The sequence below is a fragment of the Phocoena sinus genome, chromosome 16 (assembly GCF_008692025.1).
Source record: "Phocoena sinus isolate mPhoSin1 chromosome 16, mPhoSin1.pri, whole genome shotgun sequence".
Lineage (NCBI taxonomy): Eukaryota > Metazoa > Chordata > Mammalia > Artiodactyla > Phocoenidae > Phocoena > Phocoena sinus.
The window spans coordinates 71118836-71139343 of NC_045778.1; the positions used below are offsets into that span (position 1 = coordinate 71118836).

A 20508-nucleotide genomic window follows, 5' to 3' on the forward strand; every position below is an offset into this window, starting at 1 on the left:
GAGGACTGTAAACTAAAAAACGGGCAGGCTAGAACCTTCACTACAATGAAATTGTGGTGATTCTAAGCATTGTATAATCACATTGAAAGAGAACTGTGCTTATCTACCCTTTCCTCATCTTTCCAAGAGTACTGTGGAAAATTTTACCTACTCTATCAATCTCGGTTTATTTATGATTAAAATTAGAAATACATCCTTGGAACCTCCTCTTTATTCATGCCACTTTTCCATGGAACTGCTCAAAAAGATAAGGTTTGCCTATAAAAGGACCTCTAGGTGCTATCTTGTGGGCAGAACTTGACAGAACGGCCATGGTGAGTCTGGAACATGTTTACCAGGTCTAATTTAGTCGAATTTACCCATTTTCCCTCAGAGGTCTAACTGAACTTGAATTATCCCAATCTTTTAAGAACTTACTTAGCCAGACTTAATTATATTTTAAATTTTTATTTAGATGCTGCTAATCTGGACACTTTCGCTGTTGCTGGGAGCAGTAGTAGGTAAGAAAAAATATTTATGTCATGCTGGAAGAGACTTGCTGCTCAATACTTGGAAGAAGGGCTACAACACCTGAATTCCAGCTACTATGAGGATGAGAAGTAGAGCAAGGGGGACAGACCCATGATTAGGAGCACAGCACTGGGAGTAGGGCTGCCAGATAAAAGCTAAGACGCCCAGTTAAAGTTGAATTTCAGGTAAAACGAAGAATATGTGACATAGTTATATAAATGATAAAATTTATCATTATAATAAATAAAATTTTAAGTTAAGAAAATTTAAATTTATTGTTATTGTTATAATAAAAAATTTATTGTTTATCTGAAACTCAAACTTAACTTGTATTTTCATTTGCTAAATTTAGCAACCCTAGCTCGGAGTCAAGCGTAAGCTTTGAACCCTGGTTCCATCAGCCACAACTGTATTTCCCTGAGTCAAATTCTTAACCTCTCTGTGCTTCACTGTCTTCATCTGTGAGCTGGGCATATAATGCCACCCCTGTTGTAGGGTAACTGTGAGGCTTAGGTGTGATAAGTCACGTAGATCATCTTGCCCGGCACGTGGCACATATCGAGAATGCAGCGCCCACAACGACTACTACCCCTATTCCTGCTCCCACTATTAATGGAGACTTTATCCCCCTGGAGAACCCTTCCTTTGTGTTGTTCTTTTATGGGTTAACATTCAAGCACAGAGTTGTGTCAAACCATGGGCTTTCTGTTTGATTATTTGTGAGCAGCTTCTTCATCACAAGAATCCAGGATGCCCCTCAGATATAGGTCAGAGACCTAAATACTCATCCAGGGAGAGACGTAAAGTTTTGGCATTTGCATGAAACTTAAGCTCTCAACCCAAAGCCCAATGCCAGAAGATGTTTACGAGGAGGTAAGCGCCTCACCCCCTGCTACCAAGACCTGGGGACACCAGACTGCTCCCTTCTTGGGCACCAAGGGCCCAGAGAAGACATCTGAGTTGAGAGGCTCAAATGAGTCCTAGCATGGGACTGGACAGAGACAGAAGGGGAGTGAGGCGGTCCTGCATAGTGGAAATTAGAAGCAGCAGCCTCTCTTTAGCTGGGATGTTGTCTGTTGAAGCTGTTTTGTGAGTGTGTGTAAAGGAAGGTGTTTGAAGATGTGGAGGAAGAAAATATGCCACAAAATGTAGTTTAACTCATGTATTGTCAGAGAGACCATCAAAAAGAACATCCTGGTGAAACTAACACTTCTGGGTGATTGCAGGAAAAGAAATCTGCTATGAAAGACTTGGCTGCTTCAGTGACGATTCCCCTTGGGCAGGAATTGTAGAAAGACCCCTCAAAATCTTGCCCTGGTCTCCAAAAGATGTCAACACTCGTTTCCTCCTATACACTAACGAGAACCCAGACAACTTTCAAGTAAGAACACTCATGGTTTTCAGAACTAAGTTTCATCTGTTTTATGTAATAAGGATACTGAATTTTGTCTTCTAAAGAGAACAAATCAGACAGTGGAATTTGCACCTCTGTAGACTGTTAGCACAGTGACTGTATTATCTTATATAACTTGTTTATAAAAGGTTTGCTTGATAATTTGTTTAAAGTATCCATTACTTGATATTATTTTTATTCTACCTCTATGGTACCATTTAATACAATATTCTAAATATGGATATGACATATATATAATCTCTAAGTATTATGTATAACCTCCCGACATACTTTGTATCTATAAAACACGCACACACACGTACATAGCCTTCCTTTGGGTGGAGACAAGACCCTACCACCAATATTATAGCAGACATATTACCCCAAGTACAGCAAATGCAAAAATGTCATGACATCTGGAAAGTATCGACTTGGTGATGATTGCGAATAGCTTGGTTGTAATGAGAGAATCCTTACTCACAAGGTTCCCAAGTCCCAGGAGTCTTCTCCCATCTGCCACTTCCCTCCTCGTAACAGTTCTATTTGATATTTTCAGAAACTTGACATTAAACATTTTTCTCCCCCAAATAGAAACTTGTTGCAGATCCATCTATTATCACAGACTCCAATTTCAAAACAAATAGAAAAACTGTCTTTATTATTCATGGATTCATAGACAAGGGAGAAGAAAGCTGGCTGCACAACATTTGTAAGGTGAGACTGTAAATCTCTTAAGGGAAGTTTGTTTCCAGAGTGATAATTAACAACAGAGAAGGCAAGGCCCTACCCAGGCAGGACAGATGCCTGCCACAGTGAGGCTGGAGGATCCTCTGACCCCACTGGGCCTAGGGTTCCCAGAGGAGGTCCAGGAGGTGACACGGGGTGGAGGGGACCTGGGACAGTCAGAGCAGCAAGGCTGGCAGGCATTTGGTGGCTCTGGGTAGCGATTATTTAATAACTAATACAGAGATATTTCTAAATTTTAGCAACAGATGTTGCCATACTGATGCAACATTTGTTGCATTTTCAATAGCTTTTAGTCTCTTCAATAGGCTTTGATTTCTGTGTGAAGAACTAAGATAATTCATTTTGCCCAAACTAATTATTTTCCCTTGCTACTCTTTTATCTCCTATGGTAGCAATAGCTAAGAAAACTGTGTAGATTTTCATTTCTGGCTTCTGTTGTTTCAGCACTAGTGATCCTATTTTCTTAAATTTGCCTTTGGCTATGTGCCCTGTGATAATGAAGAATTAAAAGACAGAAAATCAAACAGAATAAATTAGTGCTTAAGGAACATTGTCATTGATTCATTTCTTCATCAAGATTTTGTGGCCAGCTGTGGCGCAAAGATGCAATCATTTCTTTAGAGGTCTTATTTCAGGCCTGCCTGTGACTCAAGCCAAAGGCTGATCTGAGTTAACTCCAGAGAGTTTCGACTGATCTTGAAGACAGTTAAAACGAAGGGGCTAATTAATTACACAAGTTTAAAAATAATCAGTAAAACCACAACTTGTCTTCGAAAATAATTTATAGGTGATGATTATTGGGCTGGGGTAGAAGGGAGGGTAGTAATAGATTTCTATACTACAGTGAAGAAAAAATAAGTAAATGATTCTCAGCTCAAAAGGTATGTAGATTTTCAGAGATGCGTATACAATTTATTTCTGAGATCCGAAAGCAGTGTGTTTTTCTTGCATTTGACTTGGCTTTGGGCATTATAATGGAGGAATGAGAACATTAAATTAGAAGGTTAAATGCAGTAGATTCAAGTTCTGATTCTATCTTTAGCTAACCAGGACACTAGCAAATCGTTTCCCCTCTTTGGATTTTTCTATCTGTAAAATGAAACAATTGGAGATGGTTTCTCTTATTGCTGCATTCTCAAATTCTTCTTGGAAAACAGGTGGGGATATGCATAAATAAATACTCAAATAAATAAAATTCCTGCCAGATCTAGCATTCATGAAACTATCATTGACCCCCATCCAAAAAGGCTTCCAGCAGATATCTGAAAGTTTATATTTTTATGTGAAATAACTTCAGTCATGTACAATAAAACGTGTTCGCACAAAAATTTTGATTAGTATTTCCATCATGGAGAAGCTTACTCATTTGCCTTCAGTACCTATATTTAAAGGGTCCTAACATAGTCTTTCATTTATTCTATTATTTAATAGATATTTACTGAGTGCCTACTATGTGCCAGGAACTTTTCCAGGCACTGAGGATACAGAAGTGAACAAGACAGGCAATGCCCTGAGGTGCAATCTTGTAAGGGACAATGTCTTGTGATGTTTATGATGCTCTAATGAGACAACCCATTGTACCATATTTTATACCCTTTTCCCTGCAACAAATGTCTATGCACCTGTTGCTGTAGAAATCCCAAGAATCCAGTTCCCATTATGGCCAAATCTCTAGTTTGGAGCCAATGTTAAGCTTTAAAAAGGATTCCATAACCATAACAGATTAAAAGTTTTGTTTATTGGTTTGGGGTTAAAAAGCGAGCATGATATTGTGTAGGTCAAGGAGGGAATTTATCCTGGTCTTCAAGAGTGTTAATTAGTAATTAGGAAAGATGTTGAATTATTTACTTATTTATTGTGTCTCTTCCATCAGAACCTGTTTCAAGTGGAAAGTGTGAACTGCATCTGTGTGGACTGGAAAAGTGGCTCACGAACTGGATACACACAAGCCTCACAGAACATCCGGATTGTGGGAGCAGAAGTGGCATATTTCATTGACGTTCTTGAGGTAACTACCTCTGGGTTATATAAAAACCCACGCACATTGCTCTCTGGATTCTCTTCCAGAAAAATTGCTGTATGTATGATAATTGGTAAAGTATTTTCCTACTTAGAGTTGGCGTTCTCCGTGATTAAAAAGAAAAATGCAAAAAAAAATCTAGATAGGCATATTTCATCAATATGCCTATTAAGGTGAATAAACTGATTTTTAAATGCTATTATTCAACCAACCAGGTAGATTGTTTCTACTGAATTCCATCATTAGTTCTTTTAATTTTACCAGTTATTAAGCCGAGTTGATATGATAATGTCAACCTGAAGATTAAAGCAGAGGTTTTGTTGTTTGTTTTTATCTTTTTAAGAGAAGCACAATGATAACAAGCTAACCTGAGCTGGTAACTAAAAACTTAGAAAATCTTAAACCTGAAAGTGCTTAAGTAATTGCTCTCATTATTCTTTTCTTTTATTCTTCTTTAATTTTTTTCTTTTTCTTTTTTTTTTTAAATTGAAGTATAGTTGACACACAATATTCTATCAGTTTCAGGTGCCAAAATATATATTGCAATGTCTGGTTGGTGGAGCGGCAGATCAGTTATTGATCAAGTTCACCATCTTACTTGAGTGCAGTTTGTGACGCCCCTAAACAATTACAATAGTAATGTCAAAGGTCACTGGGCTTCCCCGGTGGCGCAGTGGTTGAGAGTCTGCCTGCCAATGCAGGGGATATGGGTTCGTGAAGATCCCACATGTCGTGGAGCGGCTGGGCCCGTGAGCCATGGCCGCTGAGCCTGCGCGTCCGGAGCCTGTGCTCTGCAACAGGAGAGGCCACAGCAGTGAGAGGCCGCATACCACCCCCCCAAAAAAAAAAAAAAAAAGTCACTGATCACCATGAGAAATATTATAATAATGAAATAGTTTAAAATATTGTGAGAATTACCAAAATGTAACACAGAGACCCAAAGTGGACAAATACTGTTGGAAAAATGGTGCCGATAGACTTGCTCAATGCAGGGTTGCCACAAACCTTCAGTTTGCAAAAAACATAATATCTGTGAAGCACAGTAAAGCAAAGCATAATAAAACATGGTATGTCTGTACCACAGCTTCTTTATCTGCTCATCTATTGACAGACACTTAGGTTTTTTCCATTACTTGGCTATTGTAAACAATTCTGCAATAAACATAAGGGTGCATATATCCTTTGGAATTCATGTTTTCATTTTCTTCAGAAAAATAACCAGTAGTGGAATTGCTGGACCATATGGAAGTTCTATTTCTAATTTTTTGAAGAACCTCCATACTGTTTTCCACAGTAGCTCTACCAAGTCACGTTCTTACCAACAGTACATGAGGGTTCACTTTTCTCCACATCCTCGCCAATGCTTATTATCTGTTGTCTTTTTGATGATGGCCGTTCTGACAAGTGGGAGGTGGTACCTCATTGTGGCTTTGATTTGTGCTTCCTTGGTGATTAGTGATGTTGAGCATCTTTTCATATGTCTGTTGGCCATCTGTATGTCTGACTTGGAAAAATGTCTATTCAGGTTCTCTCCTCATTTTTTAAATCAGATTATGTTTTTTTATATTGAGTTACATGAGTTCCTTGTCCACTCTGAATATTAACCTCTTACCAAATATATAATTTGCAAATACCTTCTCCCGTTTAGTAGGTTGCCTTTTTGTTTTGCTGATGGTTTCCCTCACTGTGCGAAAGCTTTTTGGTTTGAGGTAGTTCCATTCGTTTATTTTTGCTTTTGTTTCCTTTGCGTGAGGAGACAGATCCAAAAAATATAGCTAAGATGGATGTCAAAGAATGTACTGTCTATGCTTCTTCCTGGAGTTTTATGGTTTCGGGTCTTACATTTAAGTCTTGAATCCATTTTGAGTTTATTTTTGTATATGGTGTAAGAAAGTGGTCCAGTTTTATTCTTTTGCATGTAGCTGTCAAGTTTTCACAACACCATTTATTGAAGAATAATCATTACTTTCTAATCCAAATACTTGCTTCACCACCTCTGGGTAACAAGTCTTAATATCCATCAAGAGTCCCCTCTACGTAGTAGAAGAATAAAAGAGAACACTACTTCCACCAGTTTAAACATTACACCATCGCCATTTCTCATGATAAGTGAAAAGAAAAATCCATGAAAATTGACTGCTTTAAAGGAGAAGCTTCTCTTCTTAAAAATTGGGTTTTCAGAGCGTTCTCTTTTCTGCCCATCGTGAATTTTGCTAGTTTGAAAACATTCTGAAGAAGCTTTCTTTCCAACAGTCGTCATTTGGATACTCACCTTCCAAGGTCCATGTCATTGGCCACAGTCTAGGTGCCCACGCTGCTGGGGAGTCAGGAAGGAGGACAAATGGGACCATTGGACGAATCACAGGTTGGTCAAAGCTGCAAAGTTGGACTAAATGAAGCCTATACGGGGTCTAAAAAGACAGAAATTTGGCACAGACCTGCTTTTACCTGAGGAGACAAGTTTTCACATTTTCCGAATTAGATCACATGATCAGAGAAATCGGTATGCTCTGAGACCTTACGAATTTGTTATTAATACCAATCTTTAGTCTACAGAGCCCTGTTTAACATATAAATACTGCACGTGACTAAAATGTCAATTAAGACCATCTGGAAGTCTTATTCATATCTATTTTCTCTTTGTCGGGTATTCACAAAGGATGAGTTTGGCGAATAGAAGAAACGGCATAAATAATAGAAGCAAATAGAATTAAACCCAAAGAGCTCAAAAATGTATCATTAATTATATTCTGCTTCATAGCAATTGATAATGAGTCCAGTCCTCATGAACCACGACCCGAGAGTGGTGGGGACAGATAGTCTGGGTGCCCTGGGCTGCCTGGGCTACATGCTGCTAATTAGATAAAAAATATGATTTTGCGAATCTCAGACGGGTTGCCTTTAGCCAATGGAGTCATATGTTGGATACCCAGGTCCTACAACAACCTTGTAACTTTATAAGGAAGACTTTGCGATCCTGGATCTGGGAAGTGACTCTTTCAGGAAATGATTACTTTATCCTTGCATCTTCCCTTCTTTATGTTCTTCCCAAATCCCCTGTCTCCGACCCCCTGATTCTCTCTTTTAATACTTTGGATAAGTTGGTTACATTTGCATTGGTGGGGGTGTCTGGGATATCTCTTTAACTTGCTGGAGAGAACATTCTTTCTCATAGCCCATAAATGCTTATGAGAGCCTGCTCAGTCAGGCACTTGCCAAGCTGTGGTCGCAGGGACCGTGAAAGCCAAGATCCTTGCCCTCACAGGAGTTTATAGTATAGGTGGAACTCTTTTAGCTTGAAAATCTCTTAGGAGTCCAGTGTTTCGCAGAGTCTGGCTCTTCTGTTGTAACTGTGCTATTGACAGGGATTGTCCCAATGGCTAAGCATCCGTAAGTAGGGCCAAATTCCATGGTTTGAGGAAAATGCACTTTAATGCAAATAGTAAATTAGACACAGATTTCCCTTAGAAATTGGTAAGATAGGGAAGAATCAGCTTATTTCATTGCATGCATTACTCATGATTACCACCAAAGCTGCACTCATGTCTCTAAAGAGAAAGGTGAACATGCATGTCCACTGATAGACACTGACATGACGCATCCTATTTTAGGGTTGGATCCAGCAGAACCGTGCTTTGAGGGCACACCTGAATTAGTCCGACTGGACCCCAGCGATGCCCAATTTGTGGATGTAATTCACACAGACGCTGCCCCCATAATCCCCAACCTGGGTGAGTTCCTCAATTTGTCCCCCTGGAGTGTTTTTTGAGTCTATACATAAGAGTGTTTTAGAGTGTTTTGAGTCTTTACATTAACATCAACTTTCCCATATTTAAAAATTCCTCAGGTTTTGGAATGAGCCAAGTTGTGGGCCACCTAGATTTCTTTCCAAATGGAGGAAAGGAAATGCCCGGATGTAAGAAGAATGTTCTCTCTCAGATTGTTGACATAGATGGGATCTGGGAAGGTACAACGATTATGTATATGAAGAGATTTTCTTGGGGGGGGGTGGGGTGTGAATCTGTGTTTCCTTTTGATAAACTTGCTAAATATTTTGGTATTGTACAGGTCTCACATTTTCTATAACAAAGAACTTTTAGTTGTATCCCCAAGATACAGGTTTTCACTGGCGGAGGTGGACATGAGAAGACTATAGGAAAGAAAGTGTATTTGTAGTCAACTTTTCAAGGATCTAATTCAGGGAATTCACTATTCAGTCATACCTATCCCTTACAGACCAATCTTTTCCTCCTAGAGTTATTTTTCCATTTCATTTAGCTATGGCATAACTATTATAATCTTAAACAGATTATATTAAATTCTGATTGCATCTCAAATCATAACTACCCTTCACAAATGATTTTGTTCTGTGACTACCATGAGTTCACACTAATTAGAGAAATCTATTCAACAACTGTATTCTGACCATGACATTAACTTGGAAAAATAAAATCTGTCACTGATGTGTAATCATGTCTGATTTTAAAGGAACTCGCAACTTTGCGGCCTGTAATCACTTAAGAAGCTACAAGTATTATGCTGATAGCATCCTCAGCCCTGATGGCTTTGCTGGATTTCCTTGTGCCTCTTACAGAGTTTTCAGTGCAGTAAGTAGATTCTATCTTGCACCTAAAGAATTTTGTGACCATCACTTCTCATGACCAGTGTGGTTCACTATACATGACATGCATTCAGTGAATGTTACTATATGACTGCCACATGATTTATACTTTCAGTAATACATATTTATTTTAATAGTGATAAAGCATTGGAGAACTTTGGAGAAATGCGCTTGTAAACTGAAATATCCCAAATCTACCTTGCTCTCTACCACTTCTGTATGTGTCAGCTAAATGTTCACACCTGGTTTGGAAATAATTCTAAGTGCAAAAATTGTCTATGGAAATCTGATCTATGGTTGCAGGGTGCTGATGAACATGAACAACTTGTTTTAAATGTTAACCTTATAAAGGTATAGGATTATGGGCATGTGGACATTTCTGTGCAGTCTCATAATTGCCAAGATTTTTTTTAGAGTGTCCATCTTTTTTTGGTATTCTCTAAATATCTAAGTTGGGATCCTTAAATCTGATCTTGAATATGACATATCAATTGCCTGGGTTTTTTTTTACTATGGTTTTTCCTTTCACAATAATTTTTTTTCAAATAAAAATGTATACCCTATGTTATTTAATATGTAAATTTTCAAGTAACGTGCTAGGTGAAATTATAATTATCAAGTAGATATACTTTAGCAATGAAGAGACAGGATCTGATTCCTGGTTCTACCATTAAATAGTTGAATGACTCGGGGCAAAATACTTAACTTCTCTAAGGCACTTCCTTCATTTCAAAATGTAAATAAAATGGTAGATTCCATAGATTTGGTGGGAGGATTTAATAAGATAACATGTTTTAATTGCTTAGCCCAGAACCTAAAATAAAATAATTAGCGTTCAACAAATGTTAGCTATTATGTGTAGGGGAGAGGGGCTGGGTGCATATTTTGTTCACAATGTAGCTTGCATATGCAACGAGAATGCCCCCTCTTCTTTGGTCTAACTTTATTTTTATTTTCTTCCCAAATCCCTATTTTCTAGGTAATGGGGAAAACAAACAAACACAGAAGCTTTAGGTTTCATCCAGTTAAAATTTGATCTGATTCAATAATATAAACAGTCCTTTTAAGTGATGCTCACACACTTTTATAGGAAAACAATTCTCAGTTTTGCAGATTTCTCAGCCTTTGGACCACCTTTCTCCAAGCTGGTATTGGGCAAGGTGATCATGGTGGTGGTGGTCAGTGTGTGTGTGGAGCGCAGAGAGGAGGCTTGGGGGTCCGCCTTCTTGACGGGCTCATAGCTGTCATCTGCAGGTGATGTCTGGGCATGTTCAAGCTACTGGCTTGGGCAATGCTCTCAGAGAGCTTTGGCCATTTCTTCCTGGCTGGCTCAGTTTCCCTTAGCTTTTGCTGAATGCGGACCCTGAGATTCAGCCCATTCCCCGTCTGGTCCACTGATTCAGGAGTTCACCACTTTCCTCTACTGTGGGGCAGCCTTGCCCTTTCATAGCAGGAATTTTTATGTCCGTCTGCCTCAGCCTCTGTTCATCCCCCTCCTTCTCTTCTCCTCGCAGTTTCTTGGCCCACGAAAAAAGGACATTTTCCTATATGATATCCATCTTCTCCAGACCTCATGGCTAAGCCTGACTGACCAACTAGAGCATCTTCCCTTCACACTGGGAGAATTCTGAGACCTGAATCTTCCAGACTTGATATGCTAAGTGGGAGCTAGAGAAAATTGAGAAAAGCTTGACTTTTAAGTCTATTGTCCTCCCAGTGAGTCCTATTTTGTGAACCAGAAGCTGATTATCACCTCCTGCTCTTTCTTTTGCAATTTTTCTAAAATAAATTCTAACCACCTAAAGGCAGATGTGTGTCTTGGGGCAACCGGAACAACTTAGAGAGGCAAAAGAGAAAGGATTAAAATGTAAATAAATAAATTCTCTTAGTTAATTTTTATAATATTTATGTTAGTGTCATGTTATTTAATAGTGAAATTGCTGACATCATTGTAAATAATGAGACATTTTTAACCTTTGTTGAGATACTGTTAAAGTCTTCTTTTACTATCAGAAGATGATTGGCTTTAAAATATTTGAAAATTCAACAACACGTGGAATAAGATGGTACACTTTTAAAAAAAGAGCCTCCTCATTCATCATTTGTTTATTCTCCTTAGAACAAGTGCTTCCCCTGTCCAAGTGAAGGCTGCCCGCAGATGGGTCATTATGCTGATAGATTTCCTGGGAAAACCAAAGAAGTGGGCCAGGTATTTTATCTAAACACCGGTGATGCCAGCAATTTTGCCCGTAAGTCCCTATTTTATTTGTCTTAAATTCTCAATACTATGTATCTTATCACGTCCAGTGGAAATGTGTGAAATTGCTTTTCCGTACAAAAGTTTTAAACACTCCTCCCCAAAATGGAAAAACACATCAATGCCATGCTCAGTGTGAACATGCTCAGTGAACATGCTAATTTGGGCGGCAGAACAGAGTTTAGGGCCTGAATTATCAATGATGCAAAAATAAATTTCTTCACAGTTGATTCTGGTACCGAATTCAGGAGGCTTCTTCTGCTCCAGCCTCTTCATACTCTATTAAAAGTTTCACTGTGCAAAATTCTGAGGTTTTTACAAGCAGAAAAGCAACCCAGGAGAGAGATGGCAGAGGTTGTGGGAGTGGAAAGGAGGTGACAGGTTCAAGAGATATTAGGATTGTAGACTCCATGTGTGATGGGAATCAGAGAATGCAGGAATGGTGAGACTTGGGGACAGACCCTGGGTTTCTTTTCTGGGTAATAGAGGAGGAAAACTATTTGGATGGGAGTCAATAGGGTTATTAGCTGCATTGTAAAAACTAAAGCTAAATTTTATCCCCTTCCCAGTTTGGCCCAGGCTAGCTCTAAATGGCAAAAAATTGTAGTTCACTATTGACTAGTACCATAAAATGGTTACCATAAATTAATACAATTCCAATGGTGATGAAAAGTTGAATTATAGAATGTTAAAGATAAATAGATTATTTAGACAAAAAGATGACAGTACTCTAAAATTTTGTGATCTATAAAAATGAAATAAACTGATGAAAATACCACACTATTATTTTTCCATTATCTTTTAACATAAAGTTCTTATAATGTTCAAGAATAAATTGTTAGGTTAAAAAATTGAAAACAAAATATATAACTTAGTCCCTTGGCTTGAAATCTTTTGACTTTGGAAAGGGTCTGTGTTCCTCCACTCCCCCAATGTCTGCCCTCTGAACATTTAGTTAAAGGAATATCCATCACTATTTGATTAGAAGAACTACCAAAACCTTACAAAAATTGTTCAAAATTCAGCAGTAGTGGAATCCAAGTTAGCCTGTTTCCAGAATAATTTTCCTAAAAGCTGATAGTTTGCAAATATTTCCCCCTTGCAGGTTGGAGGTATAAGGTGGCTGTCACACTGTCTGGAAAGAAGGTTAGAGGACACATACTAGTTTCTTTGTTTGGAGATAGAGGAAACTCTAAGCAGTATGAAATTTTCAAGTGAGTAAACTACTACTCTAAGCTCCTTCAATGTTGGAATACTTCACACGTACAATGTATGTCATGGACATAAGAGTTTATTCATTACTATATGGGAATATAGGGAAGGAAAGGTTTTTTCCCTTTACCTTTCTTGGCTCTTTGGCTGGTCTGGTAATCAAATTAACATAGGACAGATTAACAGGGGAAAAAACTAATTTAATTATGTACATATGGGGATCCCAGAAGAATATGAGACCCACAGGCAGTGAGACAATTGAGGCTTATATGCCATTCTGAGCTAAGGAGAAGGGACAGGGGTCTGGGACTTCAAAGGGGAGAAAGACAATCCACAGTAAGATGGGAAGAACAAAGGTTTGGTGCACAAAGGTTTGCCATGACAGGCAGAGACAACAGGACACGGAGAGGAATTTGATCTCCAGGCCCAGCTGAGCTCCCCGCCAGCCTAGCACACCTAACCCATATTCCTTGTAGCTATCTCAGGTGATAGTTCCCTTCCTGAACCAGGCCTTCTATCTAAATTCTTTTAGGCAGTTAAGGGAGAGGTAAAAGTTATCCTTGAGTCTGCTGGGTCTCGATTTCCTTCAGCTCAAAATAGTCCACCTGCCAAAGTGGCACATTCTGGGGAGACATGTTCTGAACCCCTTCAGAAGCACAGTACTGCCATGTGTCATTAAAAGGAAGAGACTGTTTCACCCTTGTACCTTAATACATTTTAGAACTCTGTTTCTAAATTTTTTCTCTGCTATCTCCTGAGAAAACCACAGATGTTTATTTTGATGCATGATTTATAATCACTAAATAATTATTCTACCCACAAAACAACTGGAAAAGGATGATATAATGATGTCATCATTTGTTAAATTGTGGGAGGATTGTGACTATAACATGTTTGAAGTTTTATGAAAATAAGGATGACTTCAAAGTAATATGAGATATTGATGGCAAATGAACTACCACTGAGTTGGCATACATGTCTACACTTATTTAACCATTAGATTCACAAATGTACTATCAATCATCTTACTAGAGATACACTGTTAACTGGTTTTAGAAACATATATGTGCATATTTATATGTATGTTTATGTATATTCATGTATGTTTTTATTAACTTCTTCATTCCCAAGGGGCATTCTCCAACCAGACAGTACTCATTCCAATGAGTTTGACTCAGATGTGGAAGTCGGAAATGTGCAGAAGGTTAAATTTGTTTGGTACAATAACGTGATCAACCCAACTCTACCCAGAGTGGGAGCATCCAAGATCAGTGTGGAACGCAATGATGGAGAAGTGTAAGTAATAAAAATCCAAAGAGATTTGAATCACTGTGTCACGTTTATAATTCTACTCCCACTGAAAGACAACTTTAAGTCACCTACAGTGGTTCTCCTATATCTCAGTCACCACTGCTTCCTAATACCTTTTGTCTCTTTAGAAGAAAGTGTACATCTTTAGGAAAACAACTTTGATAGATTCGTAGATGACTGTTGTACGATCGGATACAAGTGTTAGAATGAGAATCTGGCTTCACAATCCTAAGGTGAAGAGAAAGAGTTCATTCAGCAGCTGTGCCTTGTGCTATGTGTGTGCTTAATATGTGTATCTTCCCCAAGCTTCCTGGGTTCACCAAATTGCCACTTAAATTACCGAGAAAACACTTATCAAGGAATACAAATAGATTCTCCTGTGTCATTAGTCCTTTTAGTGAAGACAAAGGTCAACCCTTGGTTCTAATCAAGACTAAAGTGTGTGTGAACCAACGGATATTTACCATAGTGAACTACCAGAAGCAATGAGGTGATGATGATGATGATGATAATCATAACAATACCAATATCAGCCCAAGTGTTTTGAGTATAAAGCCGAATTCTGAGGCCCGGTGCTATGCTGCTTCTGCCGTCATATCGTTCAGTCCTCATGTAAGTCCAGTGTGGAGACTTCTGCTTCTGGCAAAGATGGAGTAACAAGAGCCCAGATTTACCTTCCCAACTGAAACAAACAAAAACTCAGACAAAATATGTCGAACCACAGTTTTCAAGACTCTGAACATTAGGCAACAAAGGAAAGTGATCTCTGAGACATAAGAAATAAGGTAGAGTCTTCAAATTGTCCCGGCTTACGGCCTTGAAAGAGTCTCCAGGATGTCACACAAAGAGGAAAAATTCAGGCAGAACCCAGTAAACTACCTGAGTTGAAGAAACAGAACTAAGAATCCAAAAGATCCAAGGCAACTAGATTTCACGGGACAGAGGACCAGAGAGGAGAGAGCTACAGAGAGGAAATCTCAGGGAGCTGGACAATTTCCTTAAACATTCAGCAGAGGACTGATCAGCACATATAGATGAAGAAACTAGCCAAGGTCTGTGAAGTATCCACCTGAAAGGATTAGGGAGAATAGTACCCAGTACTCTTGCAGGGCTGGGAACAGTACTTGTTTCCTCCAACCAGACCAGAAAAGCTCATAATTCAGGAAATGTTGGGTAGAGTATTTAAGAAGGTCTTCCCTCAGCAGTGGGAAAAAAAATTAGCCTAGAATTAGCAAGACCTGAAAGGATCAAACTGTTTCCAAATAACTGCACCCCAGAACAGAGCTCAAGAAAATTTATAGGAATACAAAATTATCCAACAGTTAACAGGCTAAAATCCACAATAAATGACATTAAATGAAAGTTTTCCATGTATATAAAGAAGCAGGAAAACACAACCTATAATGAGAAAATCAATCAATTGAAACCAAACCAGAGCCAGCACAACTGTTAGAATAGCAGACATAGATTCAAACGGTTAGTAAACCTGTATTCCATTGGTTTAAAAAGGTCAGTAGAGGTATGGCCTATATATAGAAAAAAGGCCCAAGTTGAATTTCTAGAGATGAGAACTACAATATCTGAAATGAAAGAGCAGATTAGACATTGTGAGAGAAAAGATTAGTGGAGTTGAAGAGGTAATAGAAAGTATCCAAAATGAAACACAGAGAGAAAAAAATTTTTTGATGAAAAGAACATCAGCGATCTGTGAAATAAGAAGTCTAACATAGTTCTCATTGAAGACTCTGAAAGAGGAAGGAGAGAAATATATATTTGAAGAAATAATGGCTTCAAAAATTTCAAACATAGTGAAAACTGTAAACATATAGATCCAAGTGATACCGCAAAAAACATGAAGAAAACTATGCCAACACACATGAAAATCAAACTGCTCGAAACCAGTTATAAAGAGGAAAACTTAAAAGCAGCCCGAGAAAAAGCACACATTACCTACAGAGGAATAAAGATAACAATTACAGGCAGATTCCACATCAAAAACAATGCAAGTGAGAAAACAGTGGAACAACATCTTTAAAGTACTGAAAGGAAAAAACCATTAACCTAGAATTCTATATCCACAAAAGTATCTTTCAAAGAAAAAGATGAAATAAAGACTCTTCAGACATATCAAAGCTGAAAGAATTCATCACCAACCCGTCAACATCATGAGAAATGTTAAAGGAAAGTCTTCAGAGAAAGGAAAGTTATACTGGTTGTAAAAGAATCTACAGAAAGGCATTAAGAGCATAGGAGATAGTAACTACATTGGGAAACGTATGAGATTTTTAAATATGGTTATTTAAGTCTTTAAAAATAATTGACAGTTTAAAAAGTAATGGCAATATTTGGGGGAGGGGCTGTTATAACGTGTATAAGTAAAATATATGAGAACAATGCCATCAGGCATTAGGTAGGAGGGAGAAATGGAAACACACTCTTATCATGTTCTTATACCATATGTAAATTAAAATATTATCACTTGAAGGTAAAATGTGATGTTAAAAATATATGGTATAGGGCTTCCCTGGTGGCACAGTGGTTGGGAGTCCGCCTGCCGATGCAGGGGACGTGGGTTCGTGCCCCGGTCTGGGAGGATCCCACATGCCGCGGAACGGTTAGGCCTGTGAGCCATGGCCGCTGAGCCTGCGCGTCCTGAGCCTGTGCTCCGCAAGGGGAGGGGCCACAGTGGTAGGAGGCCCGCGTACCGCAAAAAAAAAAAAAAAAAAAAAAAAAAAAATATATGGTATAAATTCTAAAGCAACCACTAAGATAGTAAAACAAAGAACTATAGCTAATAAGCCAAAAAAAGGAGATTAAATGGAATTTTTTAAGGCATAAAAAGGGGGAAAAACAGCATAGGGAACAAACTGCAAGATAATAACCGTATCAATAAATGTATTAAATTAAAATACGACAATTAGAAGGCAGAGATTGTTCAACTGGATTTTAAAAACTCAATACACAACCATATGCTACCTACACGAAATGTACTTTAAATATAAAGACACAAAGAGATTAAAAGTGAAAGAACAGAAAATGATATTCTATTAATTATTAGGGAAATGTAAGTTAAAACCACAATGAGATACCAACATAAACTTATTTAAATGGCTAACATTTAAAAGATTGACAATATCAAGCACTGGTGAGGATGTGAAGAATCTTGAATTCTCATATACTGTTGATGGGAATGTAAAATGATGCAACCACTTTGGAAAACTCTTTAATAGTTTCCTAAAAGGCCAAACATACACCTACCTACAATTCAGCCGTGTTTCTCTTTTATGCATTTACCCAAGAGAAAAGAAAGCATATATTTATACAAAGATTTGTACATAAATATACATAGTACCTTTTATTGCAATGGTCAAAATCTGGAAATAACCCAAAGTCCACCAACAAGGGAATGGATAAACAAATTGTGGTCTTCTGTACAATGGAATACTACTCAGCAGTGAAAAGGAACAAACTAGTGATACATGCAGCAACATAGACGAATCTCAAAATAATTATACTGAACAAAATTATACTGAATGAAAGAAGCTAAACAAGAGTGCATACACCTTTGATTCCATTCATATAAAATTTTACACAATTCAAAGTAGTCTATAATGACAGTAGGCCAGTGATTGCCTGGGGGAAGGGAAGATGGAAAGGGATGGGAAGGAGAGATTACAAAGGATAGGAGGAAAATTTTGGAATAATGGATATGTTTACTCTCTTGATTGTGGTGATGGGAAATAAGTACTGTTATTTTCCCCATTTTACAGATAATTCAATGAAAGCTCAATGCCAGAATTCATGTGCAGGAAATCTGACTTCAGCAAATCCTTAACTACCACAATAGAAATTCAGATCACCTTTATTTATATATACTGTGTGCCCTTCATTTCTTGTGACCCTTTTCAATATTAGTTTTTTTCTGATGGTATATCTTAATTTATTATATTCTAATGGGAAAAATGAAGAATAACATTAACTTATGAATTGCCGTCAGATGAGAGGGAGCTTTTAGTCAAGTCCTTCACTAATTTGCACTGAGTTTCATCTTGTCCAATATTTTTCTTTTTTAAAATATTTATTTATTTTAACATCTTTATTGGAGTATAATTGCTTTACCTTGTTGTTTTAGTTTCTGCTGCGTAACAAAGTGAATCAGCTATATGTATACATATATCCCCATATCCTCTGCCTCTTGCATCTCCCTCCCACCCTCCCTATCCCACCCGTCTAGGGGGACACAAAGCACCGAGCTGATCTCCCTGTGCCATACAGCTGCTTCCCACTAGCTATCTATTTTACATTTGGTAGTGTATATATGTCCATGCTACTCTCTCTTTGTCCCAGCTTACCCTTCCCCCTCCCCATGTCCTCAAGTCCATTCTCTACGTCTCCATCTTTGTTCCTGTCCTGCCCCTAACCTTTAATTTGCTATTTGCACATCGGCTAGCCATTAGATTACAGAGAAGAAAATGAATATGAAGAGAAAAGAGCATTTTCTGAGCATTTTTTATGTGCCAGGCACTTTATATATGCTTCTGTATCTTATTAAAGAAAATTAGCTCCAAAGCCTCCTAAGTATTGCTCAGTCTTAATGAGTAAATTAGTCATTTCAATTCAATACTGAATTAAAATAAGAATGCCTAGCCAGTGTAACACCAGGACCTCAGGATCTTTACTCTGGCTGATTTCTTGTCATGCCGCTGACCCTACTCTTCCCCAGGTGCATTCACTGACAGTGTACCATGTTTAGTAGGTGCTTTGGGGATGTGACAGATGGGCCCTCCGTGTCCTTTGGAGTGTCCAATGATACCTCTTCTTTCTGCTATTGCATAGCCATGGGATAAAATTAGAAAGGAAAATGCAGTCCTTTATACCCAAGAGGTATTCACTCAGCCAGTGTCTAGTTTTGGGCACAGGGTGTGCCACTCACTCAGACTGAGGGGAAGGAAGTGGCTGTCATCAAACTCCACATACCAACTGTGTGTCAGGAAGAGCTGACTTTTTGTTTTCTTTCCCCAGGTTCAACTTCTGTAGCCAAGAAACTGTGAGGGAAGATATTCTGCTTACCCTCACCCCGTGTTAGGAGCTGCTGACATGTGAACACTGAATCTTACTGCTAATAAAATCTAGTGGTGAAGCATTGCATTCCTTTCTTTGCCATCATGTCCATTATTTCCAATGAAATGTTTGGATAATGTGATTAAGTTCCAATATTTGGAGCTGGTCTGAAAAACCGCAAATGACTGTTGAATTTTGCTACATGTTACCTGGCATTTGAACTTGGGAATATTGTTTACTTGATACTGACGTCATGCCCATTACTATTACTGATGTCATTCTGATCACTTAAGGCAGGCTTCCAGGTCCAAAGTGACCCTCTTGATGGTGGTGGGCACACATGATAAGTACCCACCTTTGCCACTTTTTCCATCGTCTTTAATCGACATCTCAGGAGGATTGACACATAGGGAGTCTCCAGTTCTAATCTGAACTTTTCTCTTTCAAATCCTTGGCCATGTCTATTTCTGTGTCTGTGTCAGTTGGGCCCTCTGAGAATCAAGACGCCAGGGAAATGTCTGGGATGGATGAAAGAGGAGAGAGCAGGAGTAGGCAGGAGAAACTTCAGACCTCAGTGCAGGTCTAACACCCATGAGAGGGGAAAGGAAGGAAAGATTGGGTGGGAAGAGCCCCAGCCCTCAGCAAATGTCTGAGAAGGTCTTAGCCAGGTCGATGGGGAGTCCCCAGGGGAAGGTGACCCTTGGCAGGAATCCTACTTCAGGCAGGAGTAGACGGGCTCTCGTACCCATGCCGTGCTCAGCCATGGGTTGAGGCAGCCGGCAGCAGCGTGGCGTCTGTGTGAGTGCCCTGCGGACCCAAGGGGCGGCAGCTGGGCCGCCAGTCATCTCTGGTCCTGCCGCAGGTTTTCCTGAAGGGATCTGAGCAGACACCACAGTGGCCCACCTTGTTCCTTTTTGGATTTCTCTGGAAATGACACCAGCTTGGTCATTTCCTCATTGGAACTGAATTAAATATATTACTCAATTCAACAAACATTTATGGAGCCCCCATTACTATATTCCAGACACTGCTGTTGGCACGAAGGGTGTAAAATAAATAAAATACATTTCTCACCCTCCAGGAGATTGTAGTCTGATGAGGGAGCTGGACAAGGAAACAGTTATGAAACAGTGTCAGGAAGTACGAGTTACTATCCTGGGAGGAAAGAAGTGTTGGCATTTGATTTGGGGAGAGACGTTGAGAGCAGGGGTAGGATGGAGAAAGGCTATATAAAGTAAGTAAAGGGAAAGAAAAGGGGGTTAAGCCTCCCACAGGAGCGTAGGGGGCCAAGGGTAGGGTAGCCTGTGCCCCAGGTGCCCATCCTATGAACAATTCTGACACTTTCTCTCTGTGGTTCAGATTGCACTGCAGAGTCA

General features: G+C 38.9%; 1 protein-coding gene across 3 annotated transcripts; it reads left to right on the forward strand.

The window, feature by feature from the left end:
- Positions 1–454: 454 nt before the first annotated feature.
- On the forward strand, positions 455–19219 carry PNLIP (pancreatic lipase). Of its 3 annotated transcripts, XM_032608515.1 has the most exons (14): positions 455–500; positions 1737–1891; positions 2495–2617; positions 4524–4658; positions 6924–7035; positions 8282–8401; positions 8518–8637; positions 9159–9277; positions 11411–11540; positions 12654–12762; positions 13892–14040; positions 15235–15244; positions 16083–16088; positions 19094–19214. In XM_032608515.1, exons 1-14 carry the CDS (start codon positions 455–457, stop codon positions 19155–19157), a joined length of 1398 nt encoding a protein of 465 aa, XP_032464406.1. In that variant the 3' UTR covers positions 19158–19214. The 3 variants fall into 3 exon arrangements, with proteins under 3 accessions (XP_032464406.1, XP_032464404.1, XP_032464407.1); XM_032608513.1 differs by lacking the exons at positions 15235–15244; positions 16083–16088 and having other exon boundaries at positions 13892–14056; positions 19094–19219; XM_032608516.1 differs by lacking the exons at positions 15235–15244; positions 16083–16088 and having other exon boundaries at positions 1737–1906; positions 13892–14056; positions 19094–19157.
- Positions 19220–20508: the final 1289 nt, after the last annotated feature.